Consider the following 15,202-nt stretch of genomic DNA (forward strand, 5'->3'; position numbering starts at 1 on the left):
CATTCCCGCTCTCTCCCTCAAAAATAAATATACATTAAAAAAAAATAATAATGATACATACTAGTTTTTAAAAAAAGGTAAAATACAATACCAAGTGCTGGTGTGGATGTGTAACAACTAGAATTCATGTACACTGCTGGTGAGATTGCAAAATGGTCTGGCTGCTCTGGAGAAGATTTGGTGGTTTCTTTTTATTTTGTTTTATTTTGTTTTGTTTTGTCTGAGAGAGAGAGGGAGAAGGAGTGGGGGGGAAGGGGCAGAGAGAGAGAATCTTAAGCAGGTGCCATATTCAATGCAGAGCCTAACTGAGGGGTTTTACGAGTGAAACAGACACTATGCAGCCCAGCGGTCCCAGTCGTAGGTTCCTTCCTGGACCAGTGTCTCAAGAGCATCATCATGACATTTGGGGCTGGATCTTTCTTTGTTGGGGGAGGGGGGCTCTCCTGTGCATTATAAGATGGGTAGCAGCATCCCTGCTACTAGATGCCAGGTGACCCCTACCCCCAGCTGAACTACAAATGTATCTAGACCTAGATGAGTGTACCCCGGGGAGCAAAAATAGCTCCTGGTTGAGGAACCACTGCTCTAGACAAATAAAACAGTTAACATTTACACAAACACAGAACGTGTTTAATAAAAAACATGATCTGCACATGAATGTTTATCGTATCTCTATTCATAATTGCCCCAAACTGGGAACATCCCAAATATCCTTTAACAGAGAGTTGGATAAGCGAGCTGTGGGCGGTCCGTACCGTGGATGCCACTCCGTGCTCGGAAGAAGATCTATTGATACGCACGGCTTAGATGACTTTCAAAGGCATCTTGCTGAGCGAAAGAAATCAGAAAGGTCGCACACTGTGTGATTGCATGTGTAAGACTTTCAGAGCAAGACAGTTACCGTGACAGAGATCAGATGGATTGTGGCCAGGGGTGAGGGGTGGGGAGGGTGTGACTAGACAGGAGAGCACGGGGGACTTTTGGAGTGATAGAGCTGGCGCGTGCCCTCGCTGCACTAGTGGTTGTAAGAATCTCTACTTGTGTTCAGCTTCACAGAACTGTGCACCCCCAAAAAGTCAGATTTACTGCATATTAATTTACAAACGAAAATGTAAAAGAAAAAAGAAGGAAAAAAGGTTGAATGTCCTCATTCTGTTCAGCCCAATAAAACAAGCACTCTTTCCACACTCCCCCCAAAATAAAACCTAGGTCTGTCTCGCTATGAATTAAGGCAAAAGTTTACCTGAAACACAAGAAAATCAAACCTGGAGCTACATTAAAAGAATAACAGACACTGAGCACAGAGGCAATAATGCAAAGATAGTGTCAAGTTTGGGGCCAAAATTTATCATATCAACGGTCCAGAGGAGAAGAATACCCTGCTCTTCAAAGACGTTGAAAAGGGAAGCAGTACATTTAGTTAAGTCTAAACAAAACTCAGAATACATTCTGAAATTTATAAGGAGTATCTTAAGTCTACACCCAAGATCACATTTGATGAAGAATTCTTGGCGGCAGTAAAGGCATGACAACGAAGCTTGCTAACGCTGATGCCCTGGAAGCTCAAGCCAGTCCAACAAGTCAAGGGAAGAAATAAGAGATAAAGCCATAAAGAAGGAAAGTCAAAGCCACTCTTACCTGCCAGTGACGGACGGCTGCCCACTTAAAATCTTGAGGGGATGCCTGGGTGGCTCAGTTGGATAAGCATCAGCTCCGGTCATGACCTTGCAGGCTGTGGGTTTGAGCCCCGCATCAGGCTAGCCGTTGTGAGCCTGTCAGCGCAAAGCGTGCTTCAGATCCTCTGTCCCCCTCTCTGCCCCTCCCCTGCTTGCGCTCTCTCAAAAATAAATATTTTAAAAATAAATAAATAAAATAAAAAATAAAAATCTTGAGGGACTCAAAAGTACTGGATCTAATAAAGCAGTTCAGGGAGATGGCTGATTCTAAGGAAAACATACAAAACTTAGTTGTTTTTGTATGTATCTGCAAAACCCAGGCTTCCATCAATTAATAAGTTCCATCAATAAGAAAAAGATGAGTATCCTAAAGAAAAGTGGACAAAACAATTCTCAGGAAAACTGCAAGTGGCCAGTGATTTAAAAAAGGAGGGCAAAAAAATCAAAGTCCCTGGTTTCATCAAAGAGGTCCAAATTAAAGCAACATTGAGGTACAGGCATTGCAAATGGCAGAGACTTTTAAATATAAGTATATTTAAAACCTGGTGTTGGGGGATTTTCAAATGAGTGCTCCCGAGCACAGCTGATAGGGAGAGCATAGCAGTATTTGACCAAACCCTTACAAGAGTATGTTCGTACACTGTCTAGTGTTACCATTCCTAGAAATTTATCTTGAAAAATAATCAGAAATGTGTACAAATATTTATTAGGATGTTCATTCCAGCAAAAATTAGGGAAAGAAAGGGGGTAAGAACCCGAAATGCCCAATGATAGGGGAATTATTTAGTAGGAGAGTGTATAAAAGCAAAACATGTAAAAAAAACCACGTGTTTTAAAAGAATGGTAGGGGCGCCTGGGTGGCTCAGTCAGTAAAGCATCCAGCTTTGGCTCAAGTCATGATCTCGTGGTTCATGAGTTTGAGCCCTGTGTTGGGATCTGTGCTGACAGCTCAGAGCCTGGAGCTGCTTCGGACTCCGTGTCTCCCTCTCTCTCTTCCCCTCCCCCACTCATGCTCTGTCTCTCTCAAAAATAAATAAACATTTTAAACTGGGGAAAAAAAAGAATGAACTAGGTGAATATTTACAACACATTAGAAGTTTTTAAAAGGCAGGATAGTGCACCTGGGTGACTCAGTTGGTTAAGCTTCTGACTCTTGATATCAGCTCGGGTCGTGATCTCACAGTTGTGAGATCGAGCCCTGCGTTTGGGCTCCACACTGAGTGTGGAGCTGGCTTGGGATTCTCTCTCTTTCTTCCTCTGTCTGCCCCTCCCTGACTTGTACGCACACCCACTCTCTCTCTCTCTCAAAATCAATAAACATTAAAAATTTTTTTTTCAAATAAAAAAAATAAGAGGCAGGACGGAACATGACATCTACGGTAGAATTGGCATAGGAAATAAGATGTTTAATAAATGACACTTTTGTCATTTCCTACGGTTCTGCTAAAGATCTGTAAACAGGTAGGATGAGCTCACGGTAAGGACTGTCACACGCACTAGCGAATACCACGGCCACACTGCTTCTGTGTGCCTTGCTCTGAGTCTTGATGGTCTGGCTTTTCATATTTATTTTAAATGTTTTTTTTTGTTTTTTGTTTTTTTTTATTTCTAGGAGAGAGTGAGAGAGACAGCGTGAGCAGGGGAGGGTCAGAGAGAGAGGGAGTCACAGACTGAAACAGGCTCCAGGCTCTGAGCTGGCAGTCAGCACAGAGCCCGACGCGGGGCTCGAACCCACGAACTGCGAGATCATGACCTAAGCGAAAGTCGGACGCTGAACCGACTAAGCCACCCAGGCGCCCTTTTCATATTTATTTTAAAAAGCTGCATGTGAGTTTCTATTTTGTTAATATTTGGCAAGGGACACCACAGTGAATCCTTCAGACGTTTTGTTCCGAATCAGTGACTTCTACATCAGAAGCTCCTCATTTCTCAAAGCAAGTCGGGCAACTTGTACCACCAGCCCAGTCTGTTGTCGGTGCATCTCTTCCTCCTTGACCCCAAAGGCAGCAACAGCAGCAGGTTGGGATGAACTACTTGTTTACACACGGAAAATACCCCAGACAATGCCCTTTTGGTAGGCCTGAGTCTTCATCTCCTCGGAGAATCAGGATTTAAGAATAAAATTGTATGTTTCCCTCCCTTTCTAAGTACTTAGGTAGCTGACATTGGAAAGTGTTGTCTTAGGTGTTGGTAGGATTTTCTTGGTTTTGCTTCTTGTTTTTTAAACTTACTCTGAAGCTCTTGGCTCCCGCTGTCCTCCTTGGAGCGGGTTGGGGGTTCCTATTTGAGAACACAACAATTTGAAAAGATAATCAGACATACATTCCAACGACAAGGTTATGAGGGAGGCGGCCATGGAGAGGATGGGTGTTCAACTGGGGGTGGGGTGGGGGCAGGGGCTTCCCCGGAGGAAGCATCAGATAGTACTTGACACTTACCTGGCCTGACCCGCTCAAGAATCTGGAGGGGCCTTCTCCTTCCACATGGCACTGAGAGTGGTCACTCCCGCGGCTGAGGTGGCTTGTGTCCCCAGCCAGCGCCAGGGACCTGCCTAGACAAAGCGGATAGAAAAAGACTGGGTTGCCCTGGTCCTCGATCGTGGTGAGCTGGGTGTGCACAGCTTGAAAAAAGAGCAGGGAAGGATATTTTGAGACTCTCCAAGGAAACAGGGTCACACATACACTCCCAGGGGCCCGCCGGCCCGGGCTGGTGCTGGCTGGCAGCGGGACAGCCCCGGCGTGTGCAGACAGAGCTTCCAGCTTCAACCCGCCGGGGACAAGCAGGGAGGGGACCCAGTGGCTGTCCTGTGACGGCCGAGTCTGCTCAGCCTGTGACACTGGGGAGGTTTCTTCCTGTTTGCACAACTTAGAGCTTAAATGGTTTTCTTTTTCTTTTCTTTTTTGTTCCCCAAAAGAAAACTATCCATTTAGAAGGAAATTGTGGGTTTTTAACATGATATCCTTCTATCCTTCTATCCTTCTATTAAATCGTGATTGATAGTTTGCTCACCAGCCCTCATTGGATCACATAGTTGTCTCTTTGGGAAAAAGTTTAACATTTCAGCAGATTAGTCTCCAGTCGGGAGGGGCAGGGAATTTTGCCCTGTGGCTTAACCGGACAGTAGCCATCACACAGAACATCCGTTGTCTCCTGTCTTATAACAAGTACCTGGAACTATTTTAACAAAGTGAAGTTTAGCATTTCATTCTTTTAAAAAGATTTTTTAATATTTATTTATTTTTGAGAGAGAGAGAGCACGAGTGGGGGAGGAGCAGAGAGGGAGACAGAATCTGAAGCAGGTTCCAGGCTCTGAGCTGTCAGCACAGAGCCCAACGCGAGGCTCAAGCCCACAAACCGAGAGATCATGACCTGAGTCGAAGTCGGACGCTTAACCGACTGAGCCACAGAGGCGCCCCAGCATTTGTCATTTTTAAAAGGAATCTTTTGGATAAGTAATTTATGTACCTGATATCAAGTGCAAAAAGTGAAAAACGTCTCTTTCCTGCCTGGCCCTCAGGGCGTGTGTGCGTGTGGCACAAATGGTGAATTGCTACTACGTTGTTAATGTGCTTTTGTTTGTTTTTTTTTAACTTGGCAAAATGTTTTGCAAATCTTTCTATATCAGCCCAAATGGAGCACCACATTCTTTTGTTGTTGTTGTTAGCTTTATGGGCCTCCATTGTTTATGATATAATTTATTTAACCCCTTCCCCCATCAATGGACATTTGCAGTTAGAAATGTTGTGGATGAAGGACATTCAGTGCAGCGCTATTTAGGATTGAAATCCACACAGTGGATTACCATGGGAGCGGCCAAGTGAAATTGTTGAATTAACAGTGATCTGTTTTTTAAGTTTTGGGAAGGTATTGCCTAAGTGCCTCCACACCTCCCCATCGCCTGTGTACGTCATGTGGCCATTTTGTCCTGACCATGGCGCTAGAGCATAAATAACATCTCCTCATGGTTTTAATTTATATTCTCTTACTGTGAGTGAGGCCGCACGTCTTTTCAAGAATGGGTCTTTTTAAGCTTACAGCTGCTTTAGTGTAAACTTTTTCACAAATTACCTTATTAACCAGGTCATCTGGAGAAAACATAGTAACTGGGACTGGGGACATGGGAGGGCTTGCTGGGGGTGTGGGGGGCACACTGGGCCCCCCAAGGCTGCAGGCAAGCTCGAATCTCATACAGAGCCCCAGGCCCACAGCAGCACCATGAGGCAGCTGTCGCCACACCCTGTGACGGCCGAGGCCATGGGAACTTGCTCAGTCTTGTCCCTCCTTGAGTTTCCCACGTGGACCAGACCTCACTGCGGCAGGTGGAGGCGTGGGCTCCAGAATCTGACTTCATCACCATCTGCGGAAGAAAGAGACGCTCTAAAGGGCGTCTTCCTTCCTAAGAGCCTTTTGGGAATCACTTCTGTCCACCTTAATGCCCATGGGGTATGAGTTACTGCGCCTGCAGGGGGGAGTGGGGGAAGCTTTGTGACCCTACAGCTGGATCACGGGGTTGGGGGGGACCAGTGTGACAGTGCGTGGGGGTGGACCTACCCAGGGTGACTTCGCTGGCCCAAAAGGACTCTGCCTCTGACGGCAGGGCCTGGCCGCCCCTTCCCCTGGCTCTGCGACACCCGCGGAGGAGAGGGGAAGCGTGTGATGGTGCATGTGCAGCTCGCCCAAGCCGCCTCAGGCCCTCGGGCCTCGGGCTTAGCTTTGGGGTGTTTGGGGTGCACAGGGCCTGGGCATCTGGAGCACAGAGTCCGGCCTTCAGCAGGACCAGGTGGCCGGAACCCCCTCTGGCACATGGTGGGACATGGAGCCTGGACCGTGGGGTCTGAACCAAAGTGTCCATGGGTCACGTCCCCACAGCCTCTGAGGCAGTCTGGGGCTCTAGGAGGGACACCCCAAACCCGGGCATTATGGCCCAGCTTTGCCTTGTCCCCTCCCACCCTCCAGCTAAAAGTAGATGTCCTGGCAGGAAAGACAGGCCTCAGGCAGGTGCCCTGACACTGAGGACGCGGGGTGACAAGTAAGAAGGCACTAGTGGAAGCTCTGGGTGCCGCCATCCTCAGTCACTGCCGTGCCCCGGTGTGACCGGACACCCCGTTAAAAGACAGGTGATATGTGGGTCCGGGGAGTGGCCTGGGCATCTGTATTTTCACAAACACCTGTGTTGGCTTAACCCCCCCCCCCCCTTTTGCCTGGCTAACTCGTACAAGTTCTTTGACTCGGCCCCTTCCAGAAGCCTTCTCCGGCTGCCTGCTCTCTCCACCGCTGGGGCGAGGCCCCTTCCACTTTACTGTGAAGCTCAGCCCTGAGCTGTCATTGGCTGTGCCCCGGCTGCATCCTTGGTGACAATGCGTCTCCGCCCCTCCGTGCCCCCAGCAGTGAGCCCAGCCCAGTCACTTCCTGGAGATGATGCTCCTGGCTCATGTTCGTGGAATGGGTGAACTGGGGTGCTGGGCTCCCCGAGGATTGAGGACCCCTGGGCCGATGGTCTCCAGGGAGGCAGGCGGGCAGGTGCTCATCTCGGGACCCTAGCTCTGAGTAGGTGCTCAGCCGACTTTTGGAGCATCGAGTTTCCTATACCTGCTGCTTCAGGAAGCCATCCAGGAAAGGAGACGGGACATGGGACGTCCAGGCCAGTAGGACCCAGGAGAAAAAGAGGAACAAAAAGTGCAGTTAAAGCGGTGTCCTTGTAAATCGATGCAGGCTGCCCTGCGGGGGGCTGCAGGGAGCCTGGTGAGCAGAATCTTCCGGTAGAAGTTATGAGCGGGTGGGCATTGCTAACCCATCCATATAACTGACAAACCAGGACTGGTTTACGTTTAAGTGGTGGTTTGGAGGTCTTTCCTTTCACAAACTTATCGAGCACCTACTTGAAAACATCACATAGGGGCGCCTGGGTGGCTCAGGTGGTTGAGCAGCCAGCTTCAGCTCAGGTCATTGTCTCACGGTTTGTCAGTTCAAGCCCCGTGTCGGGCTCTGTGCTGACAGCTCAGAGCCTGGAGTCTGTCTTCCGATTCTGTGTTTCTGTCTGACTTGTGCTCTGTCTCTGTCTCTCTTAAAAATAAAAATTAAAAAATTAAAACAAAAAGAAAAGAAAACACTGCATAAAGCTAAGCAGATGATTAAGAACCTGGAGAGAGTCTCTAATCCAGTGTAGGAGGGCAGCATAAATAGTAGCAGGCCCACCTCCGGGGAGAGAGGGCGCTGGCCGTGGGGAAACCTTGGGGTTTGTGTGGAAGACCTTCTCGTTCCGTAACACAGAGGTCGAGGCCTGGAGCACAAGTCCAAAGGACAAGCCTTGGTTTTGCCACCCACCAGCCATGTGACCTTAGCGTCCTCATCTGCCCGGTGGGGACAGTCTGGGAGACCTCCAGGGTTGTAGTGAGGACCGAGCGAGGTGACACGTCATGAGCGCAGGGCATCATGCTGGGCACCTGCTGGGTGATGGATAAGTGCCGGCTGTTACCTGCACCCCGGTGCCGCTGGCCTCTGGTGACCCTGCATGGACAAGGTGGAGAGACTGAGGGCGGTTATGCCCACCGCTTGCCAGCCGAGTGTCGCACCCATCTGTCTGAGCAGGAGCTTAGTGACTGAGAGAGGAACGTGCCCAGACTTGCCTGGATTTAGAGAGAGATGCCTCGTTCTGCCAAGAAGGGCAGCAGGAATGGCTATCGGTTCTTGCAAAATGAACTCTTTCTCCTGGTGTGAGTTTGTGGAAGCAACACACAAATGCTATTGTACAGAATTTCGGCAGAGTCATCTGTCTGGTCCGAGTCTCCTCCCCCTCCCTCTCCCCCCCAGGGATGCAGGGCCAACGGCAGAGAACGTCCCCTTTCTCTTGACTCCTGTTCCAGGCCTCGATGAAGCCATTTGGAATAACGCCCAACGTTTCCTTGCTCCCTGAGATGTGTGTGTTCTGTGTCGGGAGGGGGCTCCCGGCCTCCCCCTCCAGTCCAGATCAGGGCAGGTGGACTGATGTCCGGCCCGAAGGATGGAGAGGGCCGGACTTCTTGGAGCCGGTTGGGAGAGTGGGTGGTGCATCGGCCTGCTTGGGTCACCGTAACCGACTGCCCCAGACTGGGCAGCTGGACAGCGGGTGGTTATTCCTCACGGTTCTGGGGCTCCAGGTCCATGATCAAGGTGTGGGCAACGGCAGCGGCAATCTCTGGCGAGGACCCCCCTCCTTGGCTCGCATTCTGGTGTCTGATTCTTCTCTCATAAGGACGCCAGTGATACTGGATTAGAGTTCCATCCTTATGACCTGATTCAACCTTGACCTCTTCATAGGCCCCCCACCTCCAAAGCAGTCATCCTGGGAGCTAGGGCTTCAACATAGGAGTTTGGGGGACGCAACTCAGTCCATAACAGGTGGGGAAATGCGGGCTACCTAAGATCCATTCTGTTCCCTTCATGTGCTCCGATGGGAGCTCAGCCCCGCCCCCACGGAGAGCCTGGGACCCCAGAGGAGGCGAAGCGTGGGCGGGAGTTGTGTGTCTGCTTCCTGGCGGGACCAGCGCGCCCCCAGATAGTACCAGTGGTCCTCGGTCACCCTGCCCTTGACCCTGACCCCCTCAGAGGTCGCCCTGGCGGCTCGGATCCCACGACCACGTGGTGATAAAGGGGAGGTGACGGCGTCAGACAGCTGTGACTCATTAACGCCGCGGCCGGGAAGCTGACAACAGTCCAGATCAGGATAGAGTGCATGGTGTGGGGGGCTCCGCAGGGAGCCCTGAGCGACAAGGAGGCCAGGAGGAAAAGGGACCGATGGGGAGCTGCTCGGCCTGAGCTCTGCGGGAGGAAGAAGGCAAGACCGATGTCAGCGGCCACGTCAGAGCTGGGTGCGGAGGACAGAGGAGGAGAGCTCACCCGGCCGCACGGCGAGGACCCGTGTCAGACGGTGAAACACTGAGGTCACAGCGACTTAGGGTCAGTGAACGGAGTTCTCACCGGATGATGCTCCTTGTGTTTTCAGGGCTGGTTTTTCACCTTCCTTGATCTGAAGCATGTTGTTTTCCTGCAGATTTTTCTTGGTGTGCCAGCCTCTTTCATCCCTGCTGTGGGGATGGGGTCTCATTTATTCCCTCAAATGCATTGAAGAGCATGGCCCCGGGCAGCCCTGCCCCTGCCCACCCCCCCCCCCCCCCCGCCCCGGTGCCGAGGCCGCCTGCAGCACCCCACGAGCCCCAAGCAGCCCCCGTGGCCTGCGCTGCGTTAGAGAGTGGTCCTGGCCGTCCTGTATTTGAGGGGTGCGGGGCTGGCCTGGGGTCTGTGGGCTCAGATGCCTCTGGACTGCCCCAGGGAGGGGCAGAGGCTGCAGATCAGCTCACGTGAGACTTCATGGTGATGGTCCCAGCTGGGGCACCAGCGCTTTCTCTACGTTGTGTCCTTCCTTTGGAGAAAAGTCTAAATCTGCCGAGAAAAATGAGACCCAGGGCCTCCGGGCACAGTGGGGAGCGGAAGTGGTGCTCTCTTGTCTGCTCTGTCCCCACCCGCTGGGACGTAAGCTCTGTGGCAGCAGGGAGGTGGCTGAGCTCGACACTGAGTGCCAGGTGCCTAGACTGGTGCTTGGCATCCGTGGGAACGGATGGGAGAGTGAGTGAGCGAGCGGCCGAGTGAACAAGTGAAGGAGTCTGGAGAGCAGAGGGGGCCCAGATTCCCGTCCCCTCGCTGCCATGAAGAGGCGAGAATGACAGTCAGTAAAGAGCGTCAGTAAGGAAAAGACGGCCACATCGACGTGGCAAATAATCTGACGTATGAAATGAAGACAACTGTCTTGAAACACTAACATTCACAGACGACTGGCCACCTGTAAGCGGGGAGCGGGGGGGAGGTTGCGTAGCCACCATCAGTGGCCGCGACGGGGGCCCAGTCCGCTGTGCTGAGCCGCTAAAAGGCCCTCCCGCCTCGGCCCTGCCGCCTCCAGGGACCCCCTCCCCAGCTCCCCCAGAGACCAGGACAAAATGCCAAGGGAGTGGGGATGTGGGTGACACCAAGCCAGGGCAGGCCTGATGGGCATCACAGGGTTTGGGAGACGCGCCCTCCTCTGTGGAGCAGCCTGTGGGCAGGTGTTCCTTCCCTCTGGGCAACACTCGTGTGTCAGTGTGTGGGGGGGGGGGGAGGGGTTATATTTGCTTAGAACTTGCACGCTGAGATGGCCGGACGTTTTCTTAGGCAACTGAAATGTAGCAGCAGGAAAGTGGTTTGACGTCAGCATCCCTGACAGAGAAGCTCCGAGCGTCCTGAGATCACCCTCGTGGGCAGGGTCTGGGTGGCTGTGGGCAGAGTCACTCGGTGCCGGGCCGCCGATGAGGCTGGTGCGATGCGCTTTCTGCGGCTTCGTCCTCCAAGGAGACCAGGCCCCGGAGAGGCTGCCGGCCGGGCACCAGCTGGGCCCTCTGCTGCGGTGGCCCGGGCCCCGTGGTTGGTGGGCGGCCCTGGGGACTTGCCTTGAGCTTTTATGCTAACCCCTGCGCAGGGGTGGCGTGAGGTGGGGAGAGCCCAGCACTGGGAAAACTCCTGGGTTGGGTCTCCGCCCCTCCACCTTCCAGCGGTAACTGTGGGGGTGTTACTCACCTCTGCATCTGGCAGTTCCTTCTGGAGAAACGGCAGCGGACACCCTTCCCGGGGGCCCCAGGAGGGTTCCTAGTGCGTTTGGAAGGAGTGGGTGCTGGTCCCTCCTTGTCTCCTCCCCACTGTCTTCCCAAGCCCTGGAGCTCCACATTCACTGCCAGAGCCTCAAGCCCTGGACCAGGGTTCCAACCGGTGGGGAGGCAACCGTGAGATGTGGGGTGCGGGGCGCCGACCTCTGCTCATCCCTCTCCCGCTTCCCGTCCCTCCTCTGTGCGCCTGTGACAGCCTCCTGCGGCTGTTGTAAGAAATTAGCACTCATGGATGTGAGGGCGATCTGGCTGCGACAGCTGTCACCCCCTTGATCGCCAGCGTTGATTCGGCTGATCTGGCTGGCTAGGCGGGTGTCCCCTTCCTCCCTCACCGCTCCATGTGCGTCCCTCCCAAAGCTGCGCGCTCGGTCGAAGAGGACGATCTTCCCCGACAGAAGAGGACTTCTTCGATCCTGCTAGAACCTCAAACAAGCTCTCAAGAAATTAGCACTCACTAGGTGGCTCATCGGGTTTGTTCGGGCCCGGCCGTGGGGACCAGAAACCTTGTGGCCTCTGCAGGCTCCAGGGATCCATCTGCCCCTTCTGGCTGCTGGCGGCTGTGTCTCCCCATCCCTGCCATGTCTCTGTGCCCCGTGTCTCTCGTGTGTCAAATATCTCCCTTACAAAGAGACCCGTCGTTGGGTTTAGGCTCTCAGTCCAGAGTGATGTCTTTGACATCCTTTTTTTTTTCTTAACTTTTTTTAACATTTAACATTTGAGAGAGAGAGACGCAGAGCACAAGCAGGGGAGGGGAGAGAGAGGGAGAACCCGAAACAGGCTCCAGGCTCTGAGCTGTCTGCGCAGAGCCCGGCACGGGGCTCAAACTCACGAACCCGGAGTCCAAGTCGGACACTTAACCGATGCAGCCACCCAGGTGTCCCCATGTCCCCTATATCCTTAACTTGCATCTGCAAAGGACTTCTTCCCAAAAAAGATCACATTCGTAGGTTGCCAGAGCTTAGAACGTGGACACAGTTTTGGGGGGGCACAATTCACCCCACTCCTCGGTCCCTCTGGCCAGCTGTTGTGGAACCTGAATCTGTCCTTGGTCAAGGAACAGCGGAGGGTAAGGGTGACCCGAGGGTGGTCTCAGCAAGGTCACTGGTGTGCCCGTGAGCAAGGGGGGGAGGCGGGCTGGCATCCCAGTGCCCTCGCTGCCCAGAAGCCCCGCCCTGCAGAGGACCGGGCTCCGACTCGTGTTGTTGTGGGCCTGGGCTGGGCAATCAGGTGACAGCCACGCAGAATAAGGGTGCCTACAAAAAGCTTATTTGATCCTGGATTTCTTTCTCTTTTTCAAAATGAAAATTGCTTTATCGGTTACGTTGTCAAATTAGACCATGAAGGGAAATGATAGATGCTCATCTTTCAGTTTTCAGACAAGTTAACGGGTAAAAAGATACAAGGAAGAGTTGCACCCCCTGCTGATACCTGTGGTTGAGGATTGTGGCCCGGGGCCTTCCGGCCGTCCTCGGGGGGCGTGTAAAGGGGGAGTCCCTCTATACTGATTTTCACGCCCGTTCGGCACCAGGAGACCGTCTGAGTCGCGCCCAGCGGCTGCGGGGCCTGGGTGCACGGCTGAGCCCTTGGGTTCTCACCTGCTCTGTGTGTCAGACACCAGGCGGTCTCCAGTCTTCGGTACAGCGAGCCGGGGGCGCCTTGTCTCTGTCCCTCACGCGGAGGCCGCCTTGCCGCCAGCATGTGGAAGGGCCCTCACTCCACGCGCCCCCGCGCTCGCAGGCCTGCGTGTCTCTGCGTCGCTGACCTGGAGCGGGGTAGACACCCTCCCGCGGGGCCCGGGAGGTGACACCGGCTCTCCTGTCCGTGTTTGCCCCGACGCAGGCCATGTTCGAGCTGGTCACTTCCGAGGCCTCCTACTACAAAAGCCTGAGCCTGCTCGTGTCTCACTTCATGGAGAACGAGCGTCTGAAGAAGACCCTGCACCCGTCTGAGGCGCACATCCTCTTCTCCAACGTCCTGGACGTCATGGCCGTCAGCGAGCGGTGAGCCACGGGCTTGGCTCCTCGTGGGGCCTGGCTTCCGGAACCTTCTCCTCAGCGGGTGGCGCGGTGCAAGCTGGTGGCCGGTGCTCGTTACCCTGACCTCTCTGCCTGTGTGTTTGGAGTGGTCTATAGTGAGATATAACTAAATACATAAAGCTGCCCACTGCCCGCGGGGCAGCAGGTCACGTGCCCGACAGGCCTGCGGGCCGTGGGCTCCCTCCCATCAGCACAAGTGTCCTCAGGCCCCCACGGTCAGGCAGGTCGGGGCGGGTGTCCTGACCAGCTCCAGGGGTGTCCTCCGTGTGAGCTGCTCCTTATCGTGACTCCTAACGCTCTAACCCGAGAGCTCTCTGCGAGCGCGCGCAGAGCCCGGCCCTGGGCTTGTGCCCCCGGTTAGATGGCGTGGGCAGTAATTTGTGGAAGTGGCTTTGGAACTGTGCCTACAGTTTGCCTGTTTGAAGGATGGGAGGAGCTTAGCTGGAGGGGAGTAAACAACCACTGATGGATTCTTGCAAAGAAGAAGCCAATCGATCGGTTAGGGCAGGGGACCCACGGACCACTTCCCCCGGAGGCCGCCGAGTCTGCAGCTCAGAGTGCAAAACGCCACCTTTGGGCGAGCTGGTCCAACCGTGCACATTCAGACGTGAGGCCGAGGTGTGGCAGGAGGGGCTCCCCCACCCCCTGGGGCGCCCCATGGGCCTCTGGGTAGGTCCCTCCTCCGCACTGACACCCGCGTCCTGGGCGCGGCCCCACCCGGTGGGCTTGGGCGCACGGTGGCTGAGAGACTCCTCGGCCTTTGCCACTTACCCCATTGGGGAAGGGGCGTCTTATTACTTATGTCTTGACTTTTGTTTTATCATGGAAAATTCCAGTCGTGCAGAAGTAGAGACGCCCGTGTAACGAGCCCAGCATCTAGGTTGGCCCACGTCCCCGACCCACCCATCCCCTCCCCTCCCCTCCCCTCCCCACCACCCATGGGATCTTCTGAAGCAAATCCCCGTGGTCACCTCATCTGCAAACACATCAGTATGTGTGGAAAACATTAGGTCTCTTTCTCTGTCCTTTAAAAATACCCCTAATGCTGTTACGCACCTAAAAATGCTGAGCGTGTCATTCCTCCATGTGACGGGACGTGCCATCAGTGCGGGGACCTCGGCCTGCCGTGTTTGTTGGTTGGTGGGAGCCAGGCCCGGCGCTAGGGACGTGTCCTGAGTGTCGCCGTCCAGGCGCCCTCACCCCAGCCGCTGCCCCTTGCAGGTTCCTCCTGGAGCTGGAGCGCCGGATGGAGGAGAACATCGTCATCTCGGACGTGTGCGACATCGTGTACCATTACGCGGCCAACCACTTCTCAGTCTACATCACCTACGTCAGCAACCAGACCTACCAGGAGAGGACCTACAAGCAGCTGCTGTGAGTGCACAGGGCCACCGAGCTCGGTCCGCGGGCCCTGCTTTCCAAGCCTGGCACGTTCCGGAGGTCTTGGGGTCACCAGAGAAATGTCAGTCCCAATACCGCCATGGCGCCCACCGGAGCCATGTCCAGGTGGCTGGGCTGAGCTCTGGGGGCGTAGAGAGGAGGGTCTGAGGCCTTGAGGCTCCCTCGTGGCCCAGCAGGTCAGGAAAATGGTTTGAACCAGAGACAAAGGCAAGGAAGGGGCAGGAGGCAGTCTTTCGTGGCATTTCCATAAACACCCTTGAGTTCATCACTAATGTGCCCATTTGAAAAAAAAATTTTTTTGAGAGGGAGGGAGAGGGTGAGAGGGCACAAGTTAGTGAGGGGCAGAGAGTGGGAGAGAAGCAGGGCTCGAGCTCACCCGACGCAGGACTCGAACCCACACACCATGAGATCACAACCTGAG

At 53.9% G+C, this 15,202-nt stretch overlaps 1 protein-coding gene across 1 annotated transcript in view; it reads left to right on the plus strand.

Annotated features, from left to right (window-relative positions):
* Positions 1-15,202, plus strand: part of NGEF (neuronal guanine nucleotide exchange factor) — a 41,267-nt gene that overhangs the window by 15,016 nt on the left and 11,049 nt on the right. Inside the window, exons 4-5 of the mRNA XM_039234463.1 lie at positions 13,184-13,344; positions 14,602-14,754. Coding sequence (XP_039090394.1) covers positions 13,184-13,344; positions 14,602-14,754 — 314 coding nt within the window. The remainder of the gene's footprint in view (positions 1-13,183; positions 13,345-14,601; positions 14,755-15,202) is intronic.

This window comes from Hyaena hyaena, unplaced genomic scaffold, assembly GCF_003009895.1.
Source record: "Hyaena hyaena isolate Hyena2069 unplaced genomic scaffold, ASM300989v1 scaffold_86, whole genome shotgun sequence".
Classification (NCBI taxonomy): domain Eukaryota; kingdom Metazoa; phylum Chordata; class Mammalia; order Carnivora; family Hyaenidae; genus Hyaena; species Hyaena hyaena.